Source organism: Sylvia atricapilla, chromosome 6, assembly GCF_009819655.1.
Source record: "Sylvia atricapilla isolate bSylAtr1 chromosome 6, bSylAtr1.pri, whole genome shotgun sequence".
In the NCBI taxonomy this organism is placed as follows: Eukaryota; Metazoa; Chordata; class Aves; order Passeriformes; family Sylviidae; genus Sylvia; species Sylvia atricapilla.
The window spans coordinates 31,238,213-31,262,933 of NC_089145.1; the positions used below are offsets into that span (position 1 = coordinate 31,238,213).

Below are 24,721 nucleotides of genomic sequence, written 5' to 3' on the forward strand. Positions count from 1 at the left end.
ATTTTATTGACTTCAAATTCTACCTAAGGAGGAATGAAAAAGAAGCCAGGCTGGTAAAATTACAGCATCAATTCGGCTAGTGCTACTTATGGAACGTCTGGAAGGCTAAGTTAATTGCAGAAAAAATATCAGAAAAAATAGAAAATCCAAGTAGGTGTTTGTGAGAAATGCAATCTGGAGTAGGTATCATAAGAAGAAAATACCATTATGCAATTCCCTTTTGCAGGTTTCAAGAAAAGAATCATTGGTATTAACACTACACAGTCAGAACACCTTAATGAGCTCAGAACAAAAGAACCAGTTTTAGCAAATTTATTCATCCTATCATCCCTATTTCCTTTGCCCTCTGCACAAGTACTTTGCTCTGCTGCACATTCAAGTTTTTAAGTTGTACACAATAGATTTCTGTATGGCATCCACAATTCCTATCAAAAATTCTGTTTTACACTATAAGTTGCCAGAGAAGCTACTTTTACATTTGCAAAGATGACAAAAAGCATATAATTTGGAGTTTGAGAAAACTGTAAGGGAAAAAATTACAGAATTTCTGAACTTCTTTACATCCAGAAGTAATCACTGCAGTTCCATTAAAAATGCAAATGAGTTAAGTACCTGTAAAAATTTTGAAAAATGAGAACAAAAGACAAAGGAGCTAGTAGGCAAATTTTAAACTTAAATATGTACACATTTCCATGTTAGACATAGATCTATTTGGATCTATATTCTATCACTCCTACAGAAAAAACATCAATTCAGACTACACATCATGTTCTTATAAAAACCTGTCTCACTATAATTACCATAATTAACAGCACATCCAGTTAGACCCTTCACGCATCTGGAAGACTGGACTGTTCAAACTTGTAACTAATGCTAACCCTAGCCCTAAACCTAACCGTAACCCTAACACTAACCCTAACCCCTAACACTAACCCTAATGTGGGTAAAAGTGACTTTAGGATGACTGAGCAAACAAAATGGCTATCTATCCTGCAATGGGAAGCCAAGACTGAAGACTGTTAGGTGAGTGAAATGAAATCGTTGAGAGGATCAAATTACTCTCCTATGTTATTCTCTTACAGCAAACAACTGTAATAGTCTGTGAGAGTTGTTTAAACTACACGGTAATATTGGTACTAGAAGAATAAGCAGGACGTGCATAGATTTAAACTGGAAATAAGAATGTATTAATAATCACCAGGATGTTTTAGATGAAAAGGGGAATGAGAATAGTGAAATATTTTCTATTCCCTCCCCTTGGCAGCCTTTCATCTGCACCTGAAACTGGGGCTGCATGCTTTCCTTCCTATGGAAATGTAGTGTCATTCTCTTTCAGGAGCCCATCAATGAAATAAGGATACCACCTCCAGCAAAGAATATGTGCTATGTTTGCCTTCCACACAAGAGGAGCCAGGACAGAAAGGCTTTATTGGTTATAATTAACAAAGTTTCCAATACCTCATAGTATTATTCTGGGTAAAACGTCCAACGCACAGCTGGATAAACACATCATGTGATGAATGAGTAAGCAACTGACTCGTGAGTCAGGTGCAAAGGGTTATAGTGAAGGGGGTGACATCAGACTGGTGACCTGTCACTAGTGTGGTTCCCTAGGGTCCATTCTTGTCCCTGCCAACATCTTTGTTAATGAGCTCGGCACAGGACTGGAAGGGATAATAAACAAATTTGCAGGCAGTAGAAAACTGGGAGGAGTTGTTGTCTCCCTCAAAGGTTTGGAGGTCCTGTAGAGACACCCTCACATATTAGAGGGCTGGACAATCATCAACCATATGAAGCTTAATAAGAGAAAGTGCCAGATTCTGCACCTGTGATGGGGAAACCCTGGGCGTATGGACAGACTGAGGAATAAGAGATTGAGAAGTAGTGCTACAGAAAGGAACCTGGGAGTCCTGGTCAATGGGAAGTTAAACATGAGTCAGCAGTGCCCTGGCAGCCAGGAGGGCCAAGCATGTCCTGGGGTTCATCAGGCACAGCATTGACAGCCAGGCAAGGGAGGGGATTGTCCTGCTCTGCTCTGCTCTGCTCTGCACTGGGGAGGCCTCACCTCGAGTGCTGGGGCGAGTTTTGGGCACCACAATATAAGATGTTATTAAGCTATTAGAAAGTAGGGGAAAGTATTAAGCATCCAAAGTAGGGGAATGAAGGTGGTGAAGGATCGTGAGGGGTAGCCATATGAGGAATGCCTGAGGTCACTTTTTTCAGCCTGAAGAAGACTGAGGGGAGACCACATTTCAGTCTACAACTTGTGACGGGAATCGGAGGAGTCACCGATCTCTTCTCTGCGGTGACCAGTGACAGGACCTCAGACAATGTCCCGGACTTGTGTCAGGGGAGACTTAGGTTGAATATCAGGAAAGGTTTTTCATCCAAAGGGGGTTTAAGCACTGGAACAGCACCAGCCTGGGAGCCCGCAGTGCTGTCGGGCACATGCTCTGACTCTTGGGGACGGTGGTATGCAGGACTTGGTCACCCCTGTGGGGCCCTTCCAACTCAGCTTGTTGTGCGGTTCTGTGATAATGCAGCAGAGCGTGGAGCCAGCACGGATTCCTCAGCCGGTCTGAGCGCGGCACACTCACACCGGGGGCCCCTCACTGGCGGCCGGCAGCCGGGCTCAGAGCGCGGCCCGAGGGCTCCCAGGCCGGGGGCTATGCGCGCTCCCGCCCCGCTCCCGCCCCGCCTCCGAGCCCGCGCGGGCGCGCAGTGACGCGGGCGGCGCGCGGCGGGGCGGGGCGGGGCGCGAGGCCGCGGCCGGCAGAGGGCGCCGCGATGCCGCACGGCGCGCGCGGCGGGGCGTGGTGCGGCGCGCGCGGCCCGGCGTGCACCGCGGCGGCGTTTGAATGGCGCAGGCTCCGGGCGCCGGGCCCCGGCAGTAGCGCTCCCGCCGCTCCGCCCGCCCGGCCCGGCCCCGAACATGAGCAGCGGGTGAGTGGCGCGGGGGGTGTCCCGGGACCCCGCCGAGGGGAGCGCAGCGGTGCCGCCCTCTGCCCCGCCGGACCGGGCGCGGCACCGCGGCGGCGTGCCGGGCGTGCGGGCCGGCGGCGGGGGCCGCGGGCGGCGCGGGGGTGCGGATCGCTCTGTCCCGCTCCGTCCCGCTCCCGGCGGCCCCGCCCGGCATCCCGGCCGAGCTGTGTGCGGTGCCTGCCGCCTCCGGAGAGCGGGTTCTGGCACTTGGGTCGCTTTCTGAAATGGTGCCAGCAGCCTCGGCTCGAAGCAAGCGTGTGCAGTGGCGGATACGTGCCAGGAGAGCAGGGAAGGCTCTGGTGCTGCCGAACGGGAGGACAACAAGCTGGGTGTGAGGCCTGCTCTGCTGACGGATTTAATTTCTTGGGTGTGACAGATTCCAGGGGGAAGGAAGGGGGGGGAAGAACCTTAAGTGCTTGAAGATCAGATCCTGCATTAATTACTTTGTTCAAAATCCTTCCAGTTATTTTTTCAGTGTTGTGCTGGATGATTTGGCATGCAGATTTAAAATAAAGACATTTTGAATAGGGAGATCTTTTAAGGAGAGAGATTAGGTGGTGATCTGGGAACATCATTTTTGCTTTTCCTGTTCTCCTGTTTTTTTTCTTCTTATTGTTCGTTGGCTGTAATCAGGGAGAGAATTAAAAATATATAGTTACCCATGTTTAATAGAATAAAAGCATAACAGAAGGCAGGTGTGTGCATCTTTGGCCTTGCTGATTTGAAAAAGACATGTATTTGTCTAAAGATGTCATTTTAGTTTCATACTAACAGTTTTGATTTAAATTTCTCTAATGTTATGTCATTGAACTTAAATTGCCATTAATTTGAATTCCTAAAATTTAAAACTCAGGATTTCATTATAATATATTAAAAATAATATTATTAAGGCATTTTGTACATGTATATTAGAAAGCATGTTTCAGTATGTTAATGTGCATATATTCTTATAGCTTGACGTATATATATTCACTTGTCCACTTTCATAGCTTCTCTTTTAAATTTATATTTCATAACATTGTTATATATAGTGATTGTGTGTGAAATATATTTCATACATATTATCTCATAATTTAAATCGGTTAGAAAAAATTAACTGTATGTTGGTTCTAGGATAAGAAGCTTGACTGTAAATTAAGAAGGTTTTTTAAATACTGTGAACTGACTGCAATCAATAGTAGGAGTGTATTTGATGGTATCATAAAAAGCCATGTGAAAGTTGTGTGATGTGATCACAGACTGTTCAGCCAGGTGGGCATGTAGTGAGAACTTCCTTAGCCTCCACCAAGTTTGCAGCTTGAGGGATTTGCCAATATGTCTGTCTTTGGGTTTGAATTCAAAATTCTTTGGGTTGAGCAATAAATGGTAAAATAAATTTCTGTATTTAACCTCATGGGTAGGTTCTTAAAGAGCTGTGTAAAACATTAATGTGGAAGTCTCAGCGTTGTGGAAGTTTATTTCTTTTATAACACCTCTCAGTTACAAAGCTTTTCCAAACTTCTTGTCCCCAGAGCATTCGTAAGTGAAAATCAACAGGTGGAGATATCTTCATTAGTGAAAGATGACTTCAGAAAGGACTTAACCACTGACATCTGCTATTATGTTAAGCTGCCATAAATTATCTGTAAATGGTACCTCCAGATGCAGAAAACTGCATTCTTGTTTGACTTTTTTTTTAGAAAATGTACATAAACTTCAGTTATTAGACTCCTGGGCTGTCTCTGCAAGGAGATCTAATGCACTCCTGGGTTCATTTCACTCAGCTTGATGACTGGGTCATTTTTGGATGTTCATTATGGCTGACAGTGGGCCACATACAAATTCCATATGTAAGAGGAAAATGAACTTAAATCTTAGGCATAAGCTAATTTACCATAACAAGTTGTTCAAATAGTATTTTTATTTACTGCTAATTTAGTGAAAATCCTGTAGTTTTTATCAACATAAGAAACTTTAAACTGGTCTGACAAAATGGAACAAATGCCCTGACAGGTGTAGCACATTAAAAATCTGTGTTCTGCTGGCACATAACAGTCTTTATAATGTTGCAGAAAAAAATTTGCATTAACACACTCCTTAGAATCTTGAACTCCACTTCCTTTTTTAAAGAAAATTCCATATTTAGCAGCTGGTGAACTGTCAGTACATCAATTACTAAAAAAGGAAATTGAAAAAAACTGAGGAAAAGGATGCAAAGGATGTGGAAGCTTCTAAAGCAAAGACAGATGGATTTTGTAACATTTATCAGAGCTAAAATGAAAGGAAGTTATGCCAAGCTTACAAAATCACTTCTACATCATAAGATAGTACTACTTTATTTTTGTAAGCAAATTACACTTCTGGAAGTAAATTTGAAGTAACTCTTCTTGGAAGTTTCTTGTGACCATTGTAGATGTGATAATGGCCAGTGAAGTGAGTTGACCATTGCTGCTTCCCTGCTGCATACCCGTCTGGAAAGCTTTCAAAGCATGTGCTGCCCTCCTTGGGAATAATGATTAATTAGCTCTTTCATCTGAATTTAATATTGTCATCCTTGAACTTGCAGTTGGATTGCTGTGGGATGGAGGAGAATCACAGGAACATTTGCCATGGCTGGTGCACATGGAATGCTGCAGAAAAAAAGTAGCTCTTAAGATTTTGGACAAGGAATAGGATGTTTTTTAAAAGGTATTGCTGATGCCTTAAGATACCTAACTATTTTACATTTTCCTTGCTACCGTATAAAGTAGTCCAGCCTGTGTTCTGTAAGAAAATAATATTATGTTAATATCCATGTAGATTACATAACATGCCAAGAAGAGTTTGTCCCTCTTTGGGGGCCGTGCCCAGAACTTAGGACATGGGAGGGAGTGGGAGAGTTGTTAATACTTGCCTTTGATAGATATGCACTTGAAAGCCTGTTAGTGCTGACTTTCTTTGCCTAATGCTGGTATGACCTAAAGAGTTTTATTGCATCTGGGAGAGATCAGAGATAGATAGAAAATACCAGTAGAAACTTTAAGAAAAACTTTGCACAGGTGCTGTCTGTTGTCTGTGGGGACAAACCAGCTTCTTCTCAAGAGACATGGCTGCTATTGCTTTAGTCCTTCTGCTTACTGAAAATTGAAGAGAATAAAAGCAGGGAAAGGAAAGAATGTCTGCTGTGAGAAATCACCCACGGTATAGTGGAAAGGGGTGGAATTTGATTCTAGCATCCTACTGAAGTCATACATCTTTCTTCAGTTGTAAAACACTTTAGGATTGTTTGATAGACCAAGGCAGAGCTGAAGGGACATTCATTCTATCCTTCGTTTAATTTTTAAAAACTTTGTAAAGTGGGGGAAAGTGAATTGGCCTCAATGAGATTGTATAGCAGATTGTCCTGATCAAATACAGCTAGCTGTGCCATAACAAGGGAAAAGTCAGAAATTAAAGACATTGAGGTATAGATTGTTTGGCTCTGTACAAATTAGTATCTAATGCCGGTTTAAGAACCCTCTGTATATATCCCAAAATTACAGGGGGCTGTAGTGTCTAATTAGCTGTCCCTAGATGATATCCGACTGCAAATAGGAAATCAAAATTGTGATGAGCCATGTAAAGCGCCTTTCATCCTGTAGCATTCATCTTTTTAATTGCTGGCCAGCCAGCATTTTCCTAGGTGTTACTAAGCCTTTCAAAGCTAGTTTCTTAAGATATTGACTAACTTTATTATAGCACTGTTAGGTTTGCATATACGAGATTTTTCTGCTTGTGTTCTGCTCTGTCTGGACTATGTGAGTTGTGTATCTGAATTTAATAACTTCTGGTTGGAGGGGTTTTTTAATGTATTTGCGGAGTCTGTTCTAGAACCCATATAAAATATCTGGGTCCACAACATCCTGTGGCAAGTTCAGGTTGATTATAATTTGCACACAGTTTCCCCTTGTTAGTTTTGATCCGACCTTCAGCTATTGTCTTTTGACCCTGTATTTTCATATTGGGCAAGAGAAGGCACAATCTCTATGCAACTTCTCCAAGCCATTAATTTTGTAGGCCTTTGTCTTATTTCCCCTGTTAGCTGTAAGCAGCCTCTTTTCCAGACTGAAGAGGCTGATCTAAGCAGTTGTTGATTATATGAATGGTGTTCCATGTATTTTGTCTGAGATTTTTTTACTTTACTGAGTTTTTCTGACTTTTTAGGGTTGGTTTGGTTTTTTAAGAAAGCTAACTAATCCTACTGTCAGTGTTTGAAATACAGGCTCTAATTAGTTCTGTACATTATTACAATAGTGTTCTGTTTATTTTTCTATTTTTTGAGCCATATGGAGCACTGAACAGTCTGACTGATCTATAGTAAACCTTCCTATATGCAGATATTTTTGTGAGTTGATAGCTCAGAGACTGATAGGAGCCCAGAATTTTCTCATACGTGAAGATACATAGGCTTTGCTTTATACTGATCTATAAGCATTGCTTCTCTTATTGTACATCACAGTCCTTCTCCAGTTTTTCAGTTACGCCTTATCTTCACTGATATGACTGTGTATTGTCAACAGTCTTCATCCCCTTTTGTGAGGAGTTTATGAATATATTATGAGCATGAACCAGTGCAGGTTTTCCCCAGGGATCTGGAGATGATTTTGTGGAAACTGCTGAGACAGTTTATGGCTGTTTCCTGAGATACTTGTACATGCAAAAGCTTTCCCTTTTTCACTTTCTTGCTTAGTTTCCTCAAGATTTAAGTGAGATTTTCCTCAAGATTTGGAAACTCAAATAGAGTCTGTCATTTAGTTACCCTTTATCCATGTTGTACTACCCCATACTCTCAATAAATTCCATTAATTTTGCAGAGCAGGACTTCATAGAATCGTAGAATAACTTGGGTTAGAACAGACTTTAAAGATCTTTTCGTTCCAATTTCCCTGCCATGGGAAGGAAGGGGCACCTTCCATTAGACCAGACTGCTCAAAGCCCCATTTAACTTGGCCTTGAACACTTCTGGGGACAAGGCATTAACCACTTCTCTAGGAAATGTGTTCCAGTGGCTTACCACCCTCTCAGTATAGGATTTTGTCCCAATATCGAATCTTAACCTACCCTCCTTCAGTCTAAAGCTATTTCCCTTTGGTCTATTACAAATGCCCTGGTAAAAAGTCCCTCTCCAGCTCTTTTGTAGCCCCTTCAGGTACTGGAAGGCCACAGTGAGGTCACCCTGGAGCCTTCTCTTTTCCAGACTGTGTTGCCTTAGTGACAGTCAGGCTGAATCTCTCCCATTATATTATTTGTTTGTGTCCACTAAGTCTATTCTTGATTACATTGTTCACTAATTAACACAACAGAGATGTCAGTCTGGATCTTCCTTGAGGCGATCTTTAAATATTGACTGTATTTTCTTTAGTACTTTGTCAGATCCAAGGGAGAGATTCTGCACCACACAGCAGTTTCATTACTGCTTAAATGTTCACTGCTACTTCTGCCTATTCTGAGACCCTCTCAACAGGTTAAACTATGGAAACCTCCTTAATCTGTTGGACAGTGAAGTCACACAAAAGGATTTTACTTTGCTTCATCAGATGTTTTTTTATATCTGATCATCTTTTGACCTTTTGAATTTCTTTTACCAATATTTAAGGAAAGAATTGATAGTTCTGTTGTTTTGTTCTATTTCAGCTGGGAGGTTGGGGAACAATATATTCTTATGTCAGATTTCTCAGAGTGTAAAATTCTCTTAGTTTTTCTCCTGGGCATGTGCAGCTTTTTGTGAGGAACTTCCTTCTGTCCAGAGTCCTCTCTCTCCGGTTCAGGATAGCTTCATTTCATCTATTTTGAGATGTTCTTTGCTCTTTAGAGGCCAATATTAGAAACAGATACACTAATAGAATTTCTTTGGTAAGACGTTCTTTCTAGCCTTCTAATATTTTACACTTCTTTTAAGCAAAAAGTATTCTAGTTAGATAGTGCAGTCATTTATTTTGGTGATCAGATTCTTGTGTACTGCTTAGTGTGAAAGAGGAAGGTAGAGTGGGATCAGTTATTAAACAAGGAAAAATAAGGAACAGTCACTGTTAGACATGAAAAATTTGTAAGCTGATAGTGTGTTATGGGAGTAGTCAAAAATATTCTTCAGCAACAGAGATCAGGGAATTTTTTAGCATCTGATGAGGTGACTGTGGGTTTTAATTCTGGTGGTTGGAGGTTGTCCCCCCTCAAAATTTTAGTTTCTTGCTTTCCCCTCAGTATTACTGTCAAACAGTGGACAGAAGGAAAAAAAAGAAATCAAGACTTTTTCCAAGTCCTCTTCATCACTGACCTGAATAAAAAGAGATTTGTTTGGATTTTAGGATTGTTGGGTTTTTCTTCAAAAGTCCAGCTGTTCATCATATGCCTTTGTGTTGTGCTCCAAGTTCAAATTTTAATATTACAGTCCATTTTGAGTCCAAATAATGGTTTTAACCAGTGTCATAAGCAGAGGAAAAGATGTTTGGTTTTGTGAGTTTTTTCCTAAACTTCAGGAAAAAGTTTATTTACAAGCCTGTGTGGAAGAACTAGGAAGTGTGGAGAGCTAACAAAGTGATAACTCTTCATCACTGTCTCATAGTGTGAAAAAATTAAGTTAATGAACCAGTCTTAAGCCAGATATATATATGGAAAAATACTGGTCACCAGCTGTTAAAGATATTGCCCTAAATAATGCTGCCATTTGCAGTTCTTGCTGTAGTCTGAGGGCTCCATGTTCCCATCTAACGGGATAAGGGATTCTCTCAGTAAACACTGTTTTTTGAGGGAGAGATCTCAAGTGAAGTTTTTAGTACTGATCCAATTCTAAAGAGTACCAAAACATTTGAATTTTCTTTTTCTTCTACTGTACCCTACAAGAGGGATTTTAGTGTGCCTGAATACAGCATCTGTCTTGGTTTGGGCCTGCCACCTGCTTGTTTTATTTGATGGCCTTTAGCTGCTGCATGGATCTTCATGGCTAATAAGCTGTTTCCTGTCTGGCTTATTCAGTGCTCAGTGTCTTAGTCTTCTAAATGCTGAAGTTCTTAATGTGGGGTAAATCTGCTACATAGAGTAAAAGGGATAGGGCTGCTGCTAAAGATGGAGGGGAGAGATTGAAGCAGTCACGTTGAGACCAGTTTCACCTTTAAGGGGAAAAACCAGTAATATTGGAGCAAGTGGTTCTTTTAAAAGTAACACAGGATGTCTTACTAAAACACTTGAAGAATAGTACCTCTGTGATGATGTAGTAGTTAGACCTAGTCTCAAGCAGAGGATCCTTTGATCAGTTACAAAAGATGCAAAATAATATGGTGTTGATTATTATAGAAATACTTGCATACTTCAAGACAAAGGACTTTAGACATAAAATAAATTTGTGGGGTTTAGTATGACAAATAACTGAAGAACTGCTTTGACAAAAATGGGGGGGGAGGATGTACATTTGCCAATAAACTAGTGGGAAGATCTTTCAATTCTGTTTTCTTTTCAACCTTTGTTATTTTGATGAAGTTCACTTTCTTCCTGAATAACAAGAATCTTTTTTAGTGCCTTTCGCACTTGGAAACAGGTGTGAAACCAATTACTTTTCTCTAGGTGGCAGATGAAATTCATGGTGTGAGGAAAGAGTCTCATAAATTGCCCTATTCTTCACTTGAATTCTTGTTTGTATGGCACCTTCAGTGCAGATGTAGAAACTGGTGTGAAAACAGAATCTCTGTCTCTGTTTTTTGAGGTGATTTTGGTTTTGTTCCCTCTTTTTTGAAAACTAAATAGGGATTTTGAAATTCTCAGCATGTTAATAATAAGGCCTCCAGCTAACATTCACTAAGGGATGATGTCTTGGGTTATATATAAGATGGTAGATCTTGCAAATAGTTGAATTCTAGTGTTGCTAGCTGCATTTGAAGAAAGCTGATGAAATGTTTTAGAAAATACAACTAAATATCTTTCCCTTGAGAACAGGGATTTGAGAGATTATGGCATCTGAAGCTCACAATGTTAAAAAACAGAAAGTATTGCATATTGAAGGTCATCCCATTGATCTCCCCAGAAAAAGAATCTCTTCTTCCACTAAAAAGATCATGAAGGAGGTAAGTTGTTTGTGTTGTTTATTGGGTTGTTTTATGTCCTCTGAGAAAAGTGGAGTAAAGATTTAAACAAGTTCATAATTTTGAGCAATCTAAATCTAGAGGCCCAGCACTACTAAGCATTTGATGTTTAGATGTGCGATAGAGCTTCAAGTTGAACAGCAGTTATATTATAAAAACTGTACAGGCAGCAGCTGCACAGATCAGTGCATCATATCATCCATATGAACAGTAGGTACTGATGCAGTCTTACTCATGCCTGTTTTATTGCAATCTAGCCAAAAATGTTTCAATACAGGAATTCCGTCATGAAAAAATTCTTTCTTGCCAAGAGAGCTACATGGCACAAGTGAGAGGTGGAGTAGGTGAAATCCTTTCATTGAAATGGATCTGTCATATAATCATAGAGCTTTACCCACCACGTTGTTAACATGAAGGTTTTCACTGGATTCTTGCTACTCAAAAGTAGTTTTTGTAACCTCATACTGGTGTTATTGGCTGAATAGTATGACAGTGGAGTACAGAGGAAGCACTAGAGAGGCAGACTTACTATATGACCTCTTCAAACAGTGGTGAAGATGTGTGTTTCTTGAAATTTTGTATTAATACTAACATTTTTATGACCAGTGTTAACAAAAAAAGGTCATAATGTTGTCTTGCTGATGCACACAATGCGTTACCGTTAATTCTAAGTAGTACAGACAGGAGTGCTTTGCCGTGTTTAGTAATACAGATTTTTTTTTCCTCGTATTTCCTTTCTCCCAGGGTAAGAAATCTCCAAAACAGCTGGCTTCTTACACAAACAGGTAGGAGGGCTCTGCTGTGTGATATCTTAAAGTATGACAGGTAGGGAGGAAGAAGCAGTTGACATTGATTACAACCCCAGAGCAAACACAAGTGGATGATAGATGATTGATTTTAACGACAGTTGTTGGTTCTTGTGTTTTCTTCCATAATAATGAGACTCTTCATTAATAAAAACAGGGAAGAATATTGGTGGCATGGCTTCTGATAACCAAAGTGTCATTAAGATGTGTACTGAAGGAAAAATGTTTTCAATAACCTGAATTCTGACTACTGAATTCATAATCTTATATATGTGTGTGTGTTTATATATATATAATATAAAAAATAAGTATATATATATAAAATAAGTATATGTAATATATAATGTTATATATAATAATGTATAATATATGAAATAAAATATATAATACAATATATAAAAATATATAAAATATATAATAAGTATATATATAATATATAAACATAAATGCAATTGATTTGATTTGGATCAACCTTCACTAAAATAGTGCTTTATTATTGCAGAGTAACGGTTGGAAAAACAGTGACCAGTCCCCTCTCTCTTTTCAAAGTGGTATATTGTAAAAGGAGAGTTCTTTGTTATACTCCAAAGCCTTGTTACAGAAAGAAATTGTGCCCTAAATCTAGGGGCCGTGACATGGCAAATAAAGAAAATGAACTGGCTTGTGCAGGGAATCTGCCAGCAAAACTTCACAACAGTCGTACACACTTGCTGAATTCTAGTGACTCTGGCTCATCTCAAACAGAAGGCCCCTCATCCAAATACAGTGCATTTTTTTCAGAGGTGGGTAGAGTTGGAAGAAACTTCACTTTAAAAAATAACTGTTCCTGGTAATTAGCTGCGAGAGTTCTCTTTCTTTAGATTGATTTCCTTCAATTTTGCAAATATCAGGTCTTGTGATATACAGTCTGTCCTTTTATGGTGATACAGTTGTCAACAGTAATAGTCCTGCCAGTTTTCTTAGTATTTGTGTCAGGTCAGAAGCTCAGATCTGCCAGACTTGAGTGGGTTAAAATTGTACCAGCGAGAGAGGAGAGCATTGTTTTGACCTGCTTAGGTTTCATGAGCTACCCAGACACACATCCATATGTGTGTTTATAGAAGTGTAAAATGTTAGTGTATCAATGAGAATAAACTGGTGAGGTAGATTAGGACAATTTTCAATTGCAGTATCGACTTTGTGCGAAACTAACTTAAGTGTTTGTATGAGCTTTGCTTCTTGTTAGGATTGGTTAACAAGGCCTAGTGGATGCTTGCAGGCCTTCTGAAACTGGCTAAAAGGTCAGATACTTAAATGGAATGGATTTTGTGACAATGAAGGCCATTTAAGGCCCTTAATGTTGGAGTTTGCATTTCTGTCACAATAGATTTTTGTTACTCTTTGAGGCTTGCACGTGTTTAAAGTGAGGCATGGCAGGGAAGGTAAGATCAGAGACCATCACTGTGCTGTCTTGTCGCAGTGCTATAAATGTGGGCTGCTATAAGGAGAGATCCCTGAGAGGCCAGTGGGCTGAAGGTGCAAGTCTGCAGCATTTCTGCACTGTTTAATTTCATGGTTTCAAGAAAAGAGTAAAATACCTACAATAAAGAGGTTGCAGAAAGATGAGTAAAGAGATGAAGACGAGGGAAGATTCGTTTTCTGAGAAGCTAAGGACCAGATCACTGGCCTCTGGCCACAAATGACTATTTAACTGGTTTGAGACATGTGTGTGGCTCTGCAGTGTTAGTTCCAATCCAAGGTCTAATTAATTAAAATGCCTGAACTTCATTCAGAGAACAAGCTGTTTCAGAAACTAACCTTTTCTGTCTGCGTTCAGAATAATAATGTAACTACTTGTATCTAAATTGTGTCAAAATTAATAATTATCAAAGTAAAATGTTCTCAGCGCTGGTAAGAATTATAGTTTGATGCTCATTAACGCTCATTTTAATTATTACATACCTGTCTTAGATGGTAAAGAGGTACAAACATTATTCTTGCAGCTTTCATGTAAAGTGGGTCTAATATTTTTGTGCCCCCTTCTAAGGGAAATTTACGGATTTAGGTCTATTCTTAAATAAGTTTCTAAAACGGACTCATCAACATACAGGTAGAAAAGTGTGTCATAATATACCAGATTATATTAGAGTAGCTTGTTGTTTTATTGCTGGCTACTTAACTTGTGGGAACTTCTTATGTTTTTAAAAACATGCAGGTTTCTCAGGACCATGAAACTATGGCTCAAGTTCTTTTCAGCAGGAATCTGAGACTGAACGTGGCTTTAACCTTTTGGAGAAGGAGAAGTATAAGTGAACTGGTAGCTTACTTAGTGAGGTAAATTAAGTCTCTTCTTCTATATCCTTAAAATATAGCACTCTCAAATATGCCACGTTAATTTCAGCAGTTCCGTAAATGTTGTGACTTAGTTACACTTTTTAAGTCATAGTGTAAGCATATACTTCTACTACTAGTAGTAGGATCCACTAGTAACATTTCTGATTTTTATTCTTAATGTTTCTAGGATACAGGATCTTGGAGTAGTAGTAGACTGCCTTCCTGTGCTTACAAACAGGTACAAATAGAAAAAAGTGGGAGATTAGAATCTGCTTATATTCACACTGAAATTCAAGCACTTCTGAAACATCTTGTTTTTAAGTTTACAGGAAGAAAAACCCTATGTTTCAATTGGCTGCTGTGTAGATCTTTTGCCTTTAGTGAAATCTCTGCTTAAAAGCAAATACGAAGAGTAAGTATCAGCTTGGGATGTTTTTAAAACATTATTACTTCCTGGCTATGCAGAGCCCTAGAAATCAGTGTTTTTTATCCCCTGACTCTTGTTCCCTCTGCACTTCTCCCAGCTCTGCCTTTCTCAGGAAATGAGAAAGCTCCGGAATGAAAGCTTTCCTCTGAATTTTTATCCTTCAACAAAGCAGCAGTGGAGAAATTCTTTTCTGCAGTGTTAAGGACCTGGGGGAGAGGACTGGCTTTACTCTTAAGCAGATTTATTTATCCTAAACAGTAAAAAAAGAATAGCACTGAGGTTTCAGTAGGTTTTTTTAACATGAAATCAAGGCACAGTTTTCTTCTGCTTTTTCGACAAGAACTTCTGTTTACCACTTAGAAATTGCAAGTGTAAGCAAGTATTTAAACCTACCAATTTGTCTAGAATTTCCTTGTTCGAGAATAGAAAATGCATTGCTTTCTAAATTACTTACAAATTTATCTCAACATTTTATCTGGCCTGTAGATAAATGTACAGGAGGGGGAAATGCATAATGTATAAAATGTGTTGTTACAGGTATGTGATAGTTGGTTTAAACTGGCTTCAGGCTGTCATTAAAAGATGGTGGTCAGAACTATCTGCACATACAGAAAAGACAGAAGATGGGTGAGTATAGTGTTAGGAAATACTTAAATGTGTTTCTGTAGCCTGTTTTGTCTCAATCTGTTTTAATTTTGATCAGTAGGAGCACAAGTTGCCTACAAAAGGAAATATTTTAATTCTAAAGTTAAAGCTTAAAAGTACTTTAAGGATAGTCAAAGTACTTTAAGGATAGTCAAGTTACTATTTTTTTTTCCCCTACTGTTTTAATATGTGTAGGAAATAGTCCTATCAGGGATTATACAAATGCTGTAGCAGTTGAATCAAAACTTTTCAGACTTTGTGGCAATATCTGTTGTAGAGGCTAAGTCTGTATGCAGTATTAATAATTCGTTTTAGTAAAAGACACTACTGATGTCTTACCTTAATGTAGTACCTATGTTATAAAATGATGTTCATTCTCTTTCAGAAACATTCATATTTTAAAACAACAGCTAAGTGTTTTGTGGGAACAGGAGAATCATCTTACTCTGGTTCCAGGATATACTGGTAATATAGCTAAGGTAATCCAGTTCTGGTTGTGTTCAGTAATAAACTTATAGTATTCCTCTTGTTTTACTTATGCTAAACTGTGGTTGGACAGAAACACTTCTACTTTAGTTTCTGCTAATGCTCATATGTATTGCATGGTTTTTACAAAAACCTGGACTTGATTCCCTATGATAGTTGTGTGATTTGTAATGATAATAATTTTATCCTTTTTTCTTACTTTACAGAGGAAGCATCTCCTTAATAACAAAGTAGCTAATAGTAATGAGAATTAAATTGATGTGAAAAAGGGCTTAGTTGAGTAACTAAACTGTGGAAGGGACAGATGTTTTCTCTTAGATCTGTTATACCCATTGCTGTAAGTGTAATGCAGAATGGAGAATCTTAGCCCAGGAATGTCATGGGCGTTTGCGCATCAGGTGACTGGGGCAAGTGACAGCACACTAAAATTTAAAATTCTAAAGCTTATTGCTGACCTAAAGCTTAGAAAATTGTGAGTTTGTGGAGAGCAGAAGAGCCTATCTGAGACAAATCCCTGCTTGTATTTCTCAGTAGGCTGTGCTGTCAGTAGCGTAATGAGAGTGCCTGGTAGATGTATGTTTTGCTCATCTTCATAAACATGGCTTTCTGAGATGGGGCACTAAAAGTTACACTAGATAGAAACCTCTCCAGGTGGAGGGACCTGATGAAGGTAGACAGAAAGGAGTTACAGCAGACATTTGGTTGTGTGTAGGATTTGAGTGAACTTGAAAAAAACTTTAAAATTGCATCTTTTACTTACCACTGAAGGAGTTTTGGTGAATCTGTTATACTAGGCCTACAGAATTGATCACTTCAGTGTATCAAAGAAGTAAATTATTTCCTTTTTTTCTGGGACTGCTGTGCACCTGCAACTTCAGTTTTGGTGTCCCTACAAGAATAAGTGCAAACTTCCAGTTTCAGTCAGGAGGGATGCAGAAGAACTGACTTGTAACTCCCAACTTGGTAGAGCTATGAGAGCATGTAATGTAGACTCCCTAGTTCTTTTGCTAGATCAGAATAGCAGCTATAGGTAGTGTGAGTTTGTTTCTCTAGGGTTCAGGTTCCCTTAATGTTCCCTTTGATGTGTATCAGGATAGATTGTAACTAAGGTCACCTGAGCAAGTCAGAGAAAAAGTAGTACAAGAATATTGCAGAGGTTGGGTGAAGGAATATCCTAGACAATATGTTTTAACTACATGGTCTGATGATAATGATGATGATATTTCCTGCTCATGCAGGAAGCAGAGGAATAACAGACCAAATTGATGGCTTGGAAAACTAATTCTACTCTTCTTGCAGGCTTTTTAGTACATAAAGAAATGTCATTGAAAGCATTAATTGAAAGTAATTGTGAAGGTAACTTGTTCTGAAATTTGGGCAAATATAATTATTCTTGTGTCATGGTCCTGACTGGTTACCCTGCGTCAGACATAGAGTTGACTTTAGAGCTGTAAGTAATGTGACAAACACTTTCTCCTTTTTTTCCTTCTAGGATGTAAATGCTTATTTATTGCAGCTACACTGACATGATGGGGAAACAGTGTGCTTATGTGATGAAATAATCCCCAAAGTATCCCTGGAATATGTACTGAAAGCCTTTTGAAAAATACTGGCAGAAGAGAACTGAACTGTCAAGCTCTTTAATGAAACCACTAACAAAACTCTAACAATCTACTTCACATTGAAGTGGAAAAATGTCTAGTAGGAGCAACTTTTACTTCAGTGAGGTGAAAGTGCACTATGAAAACTGTATGCCTTTGCTGCATTTGGGATTCGCTCAGTTGCTAGGTATTCCTTTAAATGCTACTGTATTTTACGTCATCGCATAAAAGAAGATGAATTGTACTGTCATGAAGACAAGACAGCAGAACCAGTTATAAGGAACCAACAAAAACAATCAGCATTAAGAGCTTTTAAATGTCTCTTTCACAAGAGAACTCCAAAATGCACAATTATCTTCCAATTACATAAAAAAATACAAAAAACTTTGGGATATTCAGTTACTTCTGTGTTTTAATCGAATTATTAAAGACAGTTTTTGTTTGCACTATTGAGAAACTATACAGCAAAGATGCCTTAATTACTAGTGTTTCAAAAAGCCAATGTGTTAAGATGCAAATAGCTATTATGTTCAGATTGTGATGAAAAACTACAAAAATCAGGGTTTCACATTGTGTAGATAATGAAACATTGCACATATACAAAGATTCATGTATGAAAAATATTATCAATACCTGAAGTTAAGCTTGGATAAACAGTTATTGGAAATGTCAGCAGAATGGTGAATTTATGTCTAACAAATGTTTTTATACTGTATGTGGGTTTCTAACACAATAATCTTGTTCTGTATCATTCAAACTACATGCAAATAAGTAAATATATTAAATATATCTACTGTTTTTTCTTTTCAAGTTCAAAAAAACCAATTTCTAGAATAATCTCTTCCACAATACTTTTTATCATAGATATTTATGTCTCTTGTTTGAAATGTTTACAGCCAGGTGAGGCCATGTTATTCAAATCACACCCTTTTTATACTACCTCCTTTAAGAAAGTGACAAGGAGCTTTTGCAAAATTGGTCATTTTCTAACCTGATCAGTGATGGCAAATTCATATCAACAACAGCATTGAGAATACAGCTATTAACTTTTACTGTCATACTGATATGCTGTTCTATTTTAATTTAAAAGCTATATCGTAATAGCTCTGAGGGAGTCTTAATCTTAGGCTTGCTGTTGCCTTTTTTAATTTTGTGATTAGGAAGCATGCTTTTTCAATTAAAACTTATGAAGTGCCAGCTCTTCACTTAAAAGTATACATGCACAGCATGTATGACTAAATAGACTACTTCCTTAAAATTAAGTACTTGCAAAGGTTGTTTTCATGCCTAGCATTAAACATGTGCACTTTCATTGGCATGCAGGAGAAAGGTCTTTTGATAGCCCTGAGTGGGTTTTGCTTTACAGATTAAATAAACTAATTTTAAACTCCTGTCAATAACTTCAGGCTTCCTGTTGCTTAGTTTTGTATTTAGTTTATGTATCATTGTTGCTGACTTCTGAAGGCCAACTACAATTCTGTCATCAGAACTTGGTGCTTTTGGTTATTTGACTGTTCTGTAAACCACCAAAGTTTTGCATTTCCTAGGGCAGTCAGTTATGAGGAGTTTCTGAGACATCCAGAAACTGTGTGACAATCTGGAGACATGCACATAGCCAATCTTTTGCTAGAATTGTTATCTGTCATTAGAGGTATTTCATGCTCAAGAGGTTTTGAGGTAGGACTTTTCAAATATTATTACTATCAATTAAATTCTAAAGGAACTACAGTATGACAACATTCTTGTATTACTTTACTGTTCTGTTTTACACTTAAATGAATAAGTAACAGTCTCATTTCATCATTTGGGTGGCAATTGCTGAAACTCTTAGATTATTCCTCAAGGAGAATACTGTTTATAGAAACTCAAATATTTTTTTCTTTTTTCTTTTTTTTTTTATAGACAGAATAAAGTAACTCATGGCCATTTATTTCTGATCATATAAGAAAGCATAGTTGTAATTGGTTAAAGGGATACTCTAGTATTTAAAAATCTAGCTTGAATGTAGATTTAGATACATAGGCTTATAATGAACTCTGTATGTGGCCATAGAGTTACCATTCCTACATGTGGACAGTGCTTTTGTTTTAGAGGCAAGGTAAGATTACTTGAGGATCATTACTGAGGAATATCTAATAAAGTAATGCATTCTGTTTAACTGCCAGAAGTTGTATTTTGACAGGATCAATAATACAGTATTAAACATTGTCATTAGTATCTGTGCCTTATTTTAAATGAATTTTTTACTGTTTTCAGGCAGCTACTAGACTGTAAGAACAGGATTCAGGTGTCTGTATTATTAAATTATTTTTTTCCATCATGTTCTTAATTCATTTAAACTATTCACACTAATATTCAGGCTCAGCTTCTTGTAGTCTCCCTAGTTCTCAAATAGCTAGGAATCAGTTTTGCTGTTACAGAATGTACATGTGTAATACCTGGTCAAAGTTGGCCTGAGTCAAATATCTTAACAGCTGTGTAACTCCACTAGATTCATATAGTTGTCTCAGTGAATCTAAGAATTAAGTTCGAGCTGTCCCATGCGTAAATGCTAATCCTTGTGACCCTTTCAAAGAATGCTGTTTCTAGGATGCGTCAGAAATTCCAGGCAGAATTAATCCTTTTCCTCTATGTTCTTGTGATGCAGAAGCACATATATACTTTAGGATGAAGGATGCCTCCACAAAGTTGTTCTTCTTGTTACACCACTTGATTTGAAACTGATGTCTTTGAAAAACAATATGTCTTTTGCCTCAGTATTCCCCAAAAGTACTTGAGGCTGTTTTGCTGAAGGAGTACTTTTAAGTGTGACCCAGGATTTGCCCATGCCCTAAACTGAAATTAAAGAATCATTTTGGCAAACTGTCTCTTTTTGCAGGGCTGAAATTTTAAAAAAAATGTCCAGTATTTTTTAAATGTATGTGGCCAAATTGAGGTATTGCTGATAGCTTGCTGAAGAGTGGAGGTGTAAAAAGCTATGCCAATAATTAGCTGGGTATGAAGAAGTTAGCATGTCTTAATGATTGTGTATGTCTCTGTTTTGAAGGAGCTATGCCTGTTTCTCAGGAAAGAATCTTCCACTCTTGTATCACACAGGTACTACAGTTCCACACTCCTTAATAGTGCTTGCAGGTTGTTGCTGGTATTAAAAAAATAGCATCAGCCCTCCAAGAACTTACCCTCTGCAGTGAGATATAAATAAAATTATTTTTTCCCTCCTGTTGGGCTGCTTTATCAGAGGCTGCAGTTTTAACACTTGAGGTGCAGGAGGGATGGGAGAGTAGGAAAGGACAAAGTATGCATGCCTTGTCCTGAGTGACATCAGCTCCACTGCATTATAAAGCAGGCTGTATTTTCATTTTCTGGCATCTGAAGTAAGCAAGTTTGGAGTTAAATGTCTTTATGCATTTTGCATTGAAGAGAAAAAAGTTTTGAAGATGGATGCTACAGTGTTAATTTGTGCTTTGTTTGTTTTTCTTGAAAGAGTGGACATTCTTGTGTGTGGAAACCTGAAAGTATTTTATTTGAAGCTTACATTTTAGACTAGCAAGTGGTTGCTTTTGCCACTTCATCTTGCCAGATCTTCCAGTTTTACAGAAGACTGAATGTCTGTCTTAGTGTGGAGATTTGCAGCTATTTTTTGTGCTTAGCTTTTGGTGCAAAGTGAAACTGGTGGTTCATAGTCAACTTTTTCAGAATACAAACCCATGCAAATTATGGTACTGGTGTGAAGTTATTCCAGCTTTGCACAATGCAAATGCTAAAGTTTATGAAAGTAGTTGATTCTTTTGAGAGGAACTTTATATTGAGCTGATGTTGCATTAGTGAAGGAAAAAATGAAGCAGTTTTTAATAGCCTTGGTAAAAGCCAGACAGTGGAGTCTAATTTTTGCCTTCAGTCTACCATCCTACACACAGTAATCATTGTAGGCTACAGATAAAGATTCACAGAGAAAATAGATTGAGCATGCTTGTGTTATTAGTGCTTATGTTATCCTTCTTAAAACAATCTATGTTTATTCCATGAGTTAAATAGCTTGTTTTATGTCTTGGAATGAGACTAAATGCAACTATTTTTCTGCCCTTTCCCACATATATTCTTTAGCACTTAATGATGTTATTTATTGCTCATCTACTTTAAATATACTGAATGTGTCCTGTTCAAGTGAGGAGGGGAAGATGAGAATTCTAGACAAAACACAGTTATTTAACGTGATTGAATTTGAACTGAAGAATTTCTATCTTTAAAACTTTTCACGCAACTTTTGTTAATACCTATGAATTGAAGTGTGGTCTCACAGCTCTAAGTTTGACTTTGAACTTGGTTGGAAAAAAATAAAGTGCTTTCATTCTAAATAACTGTAGCTGCAGTATTGTTTCTGTTCTTGTTTTTTGCATTGAGTACTAAGCTGGACTCAGATAGTAACCTGCCATAAGGGAGGCAGGAGGTGTAGGATTGTCCCTTAAAGGGATAAAATGGAAATATCTACATAGTCTCCAACTATTGCAGAGCTAAAATATTTTTGTTTCTGTACTGATGAGAGTATTGAAGTATATCTTTCTGTGTAGTTTGTGGCTGCTGATCATTGCTGTAAAATGAGATCTGCTATTTTCAGCTTGAATGTGATCCATAGTGGTTGTGATTCATACGGATCACTGCTTCAATTCAGGCAGTCATTACTTTGAGTGCTGTAGTGTAGATGAGCAACTAAATGTTGGGCCCTCAAACATCTGTTCTTTGCTGTAACAAAACACAAGGACCCCACATTTATCTTTCCCACCTTTTATTCTTCCCTTATTCTTTCATTTAAGTGCTTAGAACCATTTGAATCCCCTTTGGAAAGTGATAGATGCCAAAATGTGATAAAATGCTTTTACAAATATGCTTCTGACTTTTAATACAGTTCCGTGAATAACAGTTTTCTGTGGATTTGGGAAGGAGACTGCTGTATGTATAGGCTGGAAATAAACAGAACTAGTGGACTTCACTGATACTGTAATCGTATTCTTGATACTTTCTTTTTTACATAAGCACTATGTATATTGTGAAACAAATCTAAATATCAAGATAAAGTTACATTCCAAAACTGCCTGCTCTTATAGGTGTAAGTGTTGAAATACATATGCACCCTAGTATACTTTAAAGTGACCTATAGACAGTTTAAAGTAGCTCTTGTAATCTATGATGTCTCTTTGTCAAATTAAATCTATTGAACTTCACTTTCAAAAAGCCCAAATTGGGTTTGCAGTTGCCACTGTTACTCATTTAAGATACTCTGTGGATTTAAAGACTTTGTGCAGTAAGTATTCCACCTTCAGAAAAATAGCTAATCTTTTTGTCTTTTGTGATAACAGACTTTCATTACAACTCTTCTGTGTGAGATGAACTTATTTTCTGCAAGAGTTAAATAATTTTTAAGAGCATTTCAGAGGAGGGTTGCCACATAAACTTACGGCATGTTCGGTTCTAAATAGGGAATATTGCACAAGTACGGGTGGCTGTTAGGACAGTGCACATTTCATTATTATTGATTTGTCTTTTTTCGTGTGAATTGGCTGTCCTGTTATCCACTTAGTCTAGATAAAAGTGGAATGATGGGTTATTGGGGAGTTGACGTCTTAAAAGCTCTTGGCTGTAAGAAACTAAAACTGCTCTTTTCATTCTGACAAAATTGCTACAATGAATGCAGAAAGGAGCTATTTGTTGTGTTTGGTTTGGAGAGTAGAAATCTCTTAATACTTTCTGTGTCTCCTAATAGTACTTGGTCTTGAAGCTTAAAGGCATAAGCATTTATGTGTGTTTGCTTAAAATTTTAGTTATTACAATAACAACTTTCTGGATGAACAGGAAAAAACCCAACTTTGCTGCATTAGTAAATTTCTGGATGACTGCCACATCGTGTTCCAGCTGCAGGAAACAGTAAATTACAAAAATACAATTAACCATCATGGTATAAGTAGTGATAAAACTTGATTTTCAACATTTTAAGTGAAGCAGTATTACTAGTGAACCAGTAAAACAAAGCAGGACTAAAGGTACAGCTGGCAAGTTTTGTTCTCAACCTTGTGTTTTGGTAAGTGTACAAGGCCTGACTTTTTAATCAGCCAAAATGAGTGTTGATTGATGGGAGTTTTAATTCTGGAGTAATTCTTTGCCAGCAGCCAGCAGTAGCATAAGAATATGCAATAGCATAAGAGTAGCTGAGTGTGAAGTGAACCCTGCCTACCAGAGCAACTGTCTTGTCGCATAAACTTTCTTAGAGCTCTTTTTTTTTTTTTTTTTTTTTTTTAAGATGTTACAGTTAAGGTCGTTTTGGATAAAGAGAGCAGATGGAGTTTTCTAAATATCGTTAATTGGGTGATGTAGTGCTGTAACTCTAAAAATACTGTCCTCTGAGTGGTGGCATCTGTAATTGTTACAGGGGGTTGAGGGCTTGAATGTAGGCACATTCTAATCAGGGCTGTGGCCAGTGTGTTCTGTCCTGGATGTCAATGTATTCAATAAAAGTGGGGAAGGAGGAGTGTTTAAGGTAAGGTACAAAAACTCCCATCACCTGAAAAGTGTGCCTATGATTGTTGGGTGATTGGGGTATGATGGTAACTGAAAGTCTTTTCTGGTCCTGTGTGCTTAATCCACAGCAGTAAGGCACTTCACAAAGGAGGGCTGGAGACCTGATGCTCACAGAGCAGTCATCTTTCCTCACAGTTGCTGCTTTTCCACCCCTCTGACATGTTGGGGCACATCTGCTTGGCTGAATTTCCAGCTCCACATCCTTGTCACTTATCCAGGTGAGAATAAAATACCTTCATATTTGGCACACCTAGTTTCCCAAGTGGTGTCTTGTCCCTCAGGTCTTCCAGGTTCTCACTACAAAACAACTTAGTGAAAACTCAGAGGCTTGGGTTTATGCCCTACACAGAGCAACTGTGGAGGCCACTATGATATTTAAGATGAAGCTGTTGTATTAAGAGTGTTTGTATGTGTATAAATGCTTTTTAAACATGAACCAATATTTTACTGCCTGTTAATTAAAAATGCAGTTCTGAACCTTTGCAAATGGCAGGCTGGTGACGAATTAGGGAGAAATCCTGCTGCTTAGGGGCAAGTGATTTGTTGGTTCCGTTTGGGGGATTTTTTTCCTATTCACCCATTTTGCCTCCCCTTTTGAGTGCAATTCTTTAAATTTGTTGGTTCCAAATTGAATTCTGATTTTTACAAGCTTATGTCTTTCATGGTTTTCTGACCACACAAAATAATCAGCATGTTGGGTAAAGTGAGGATGTGTTATGTACACAAAATGCTGTATAAGCACATTTCCACTCATTTCTGTGCAGAAGTATAATTTTTGCCCTTTCCTCTGCACTGCAATACATTTATGTTTCTAGTGGTGGC

General features: G+C 38.2%; 1 protein-coding gene across 1 annotated transcript; it reads left to right on the forward strand.

The window, feature by feature from the left end:
• Positions 1-2,860: 2,860 nt before the first annotated feature.
• Positions 2,861-21,687, forward strand: KATNBL1 (katanin regulatory subunit B1 like 1). The gene is made up of 10 exons (XM_066321416.1): positions 2,861-2,943; positions 10,906-11,033; positions 11,796-11,836; positions 12,360-12,639; positions 14,052-14,170; positions 14,358-14,408; positions 14,493-14,582; positions 15,135-15,224; positions 15,628-15,721; positions 17,221-21,687. The coding sequence occupies exons 2-10, from the start codon at positions 10,920-10,922 to the stop codon at positions 17,251-17,253; spliced, it is 912 nt and encodes a 303-aa protein (XP_066177513.1). The 5' UTR covers positions 2,861-2,943; positions 10,906-10,919; the 3' UTR covers positions 17,254-21,687.
• The last annotated feature ends 3,034 nt before the right edge of the window (positions 21,688-24,721 follow it).

What these genes read in the sequence shown, in the direction of transcription:
- KATNBL1 (XM_066321416.1), top strand. Translation starts at nt 10,920, where the DNA reads ATGGCATCTGAAGCTCACAATGTTAAAAAACAGAAAGTATTGCATATT. An exon ending in CTGGCTTCTTACACAAACAG is followed by an intron (nt 11,837 to 12,359) that starts GTAGGAGGGCTC and finishes TTATTATTGCAG; the next exon opens with AGTAACGGTTGGAAAAACAG. An exon ending in CTTCCTGTGCTTACAAACAG is followed by an intron (nt 14,409 to 14,492) that starts GTACAAATAGAA and finishes CTTGTTTTTAAG; the next exon opens with TTTACAGGAAGAAAAACCCT.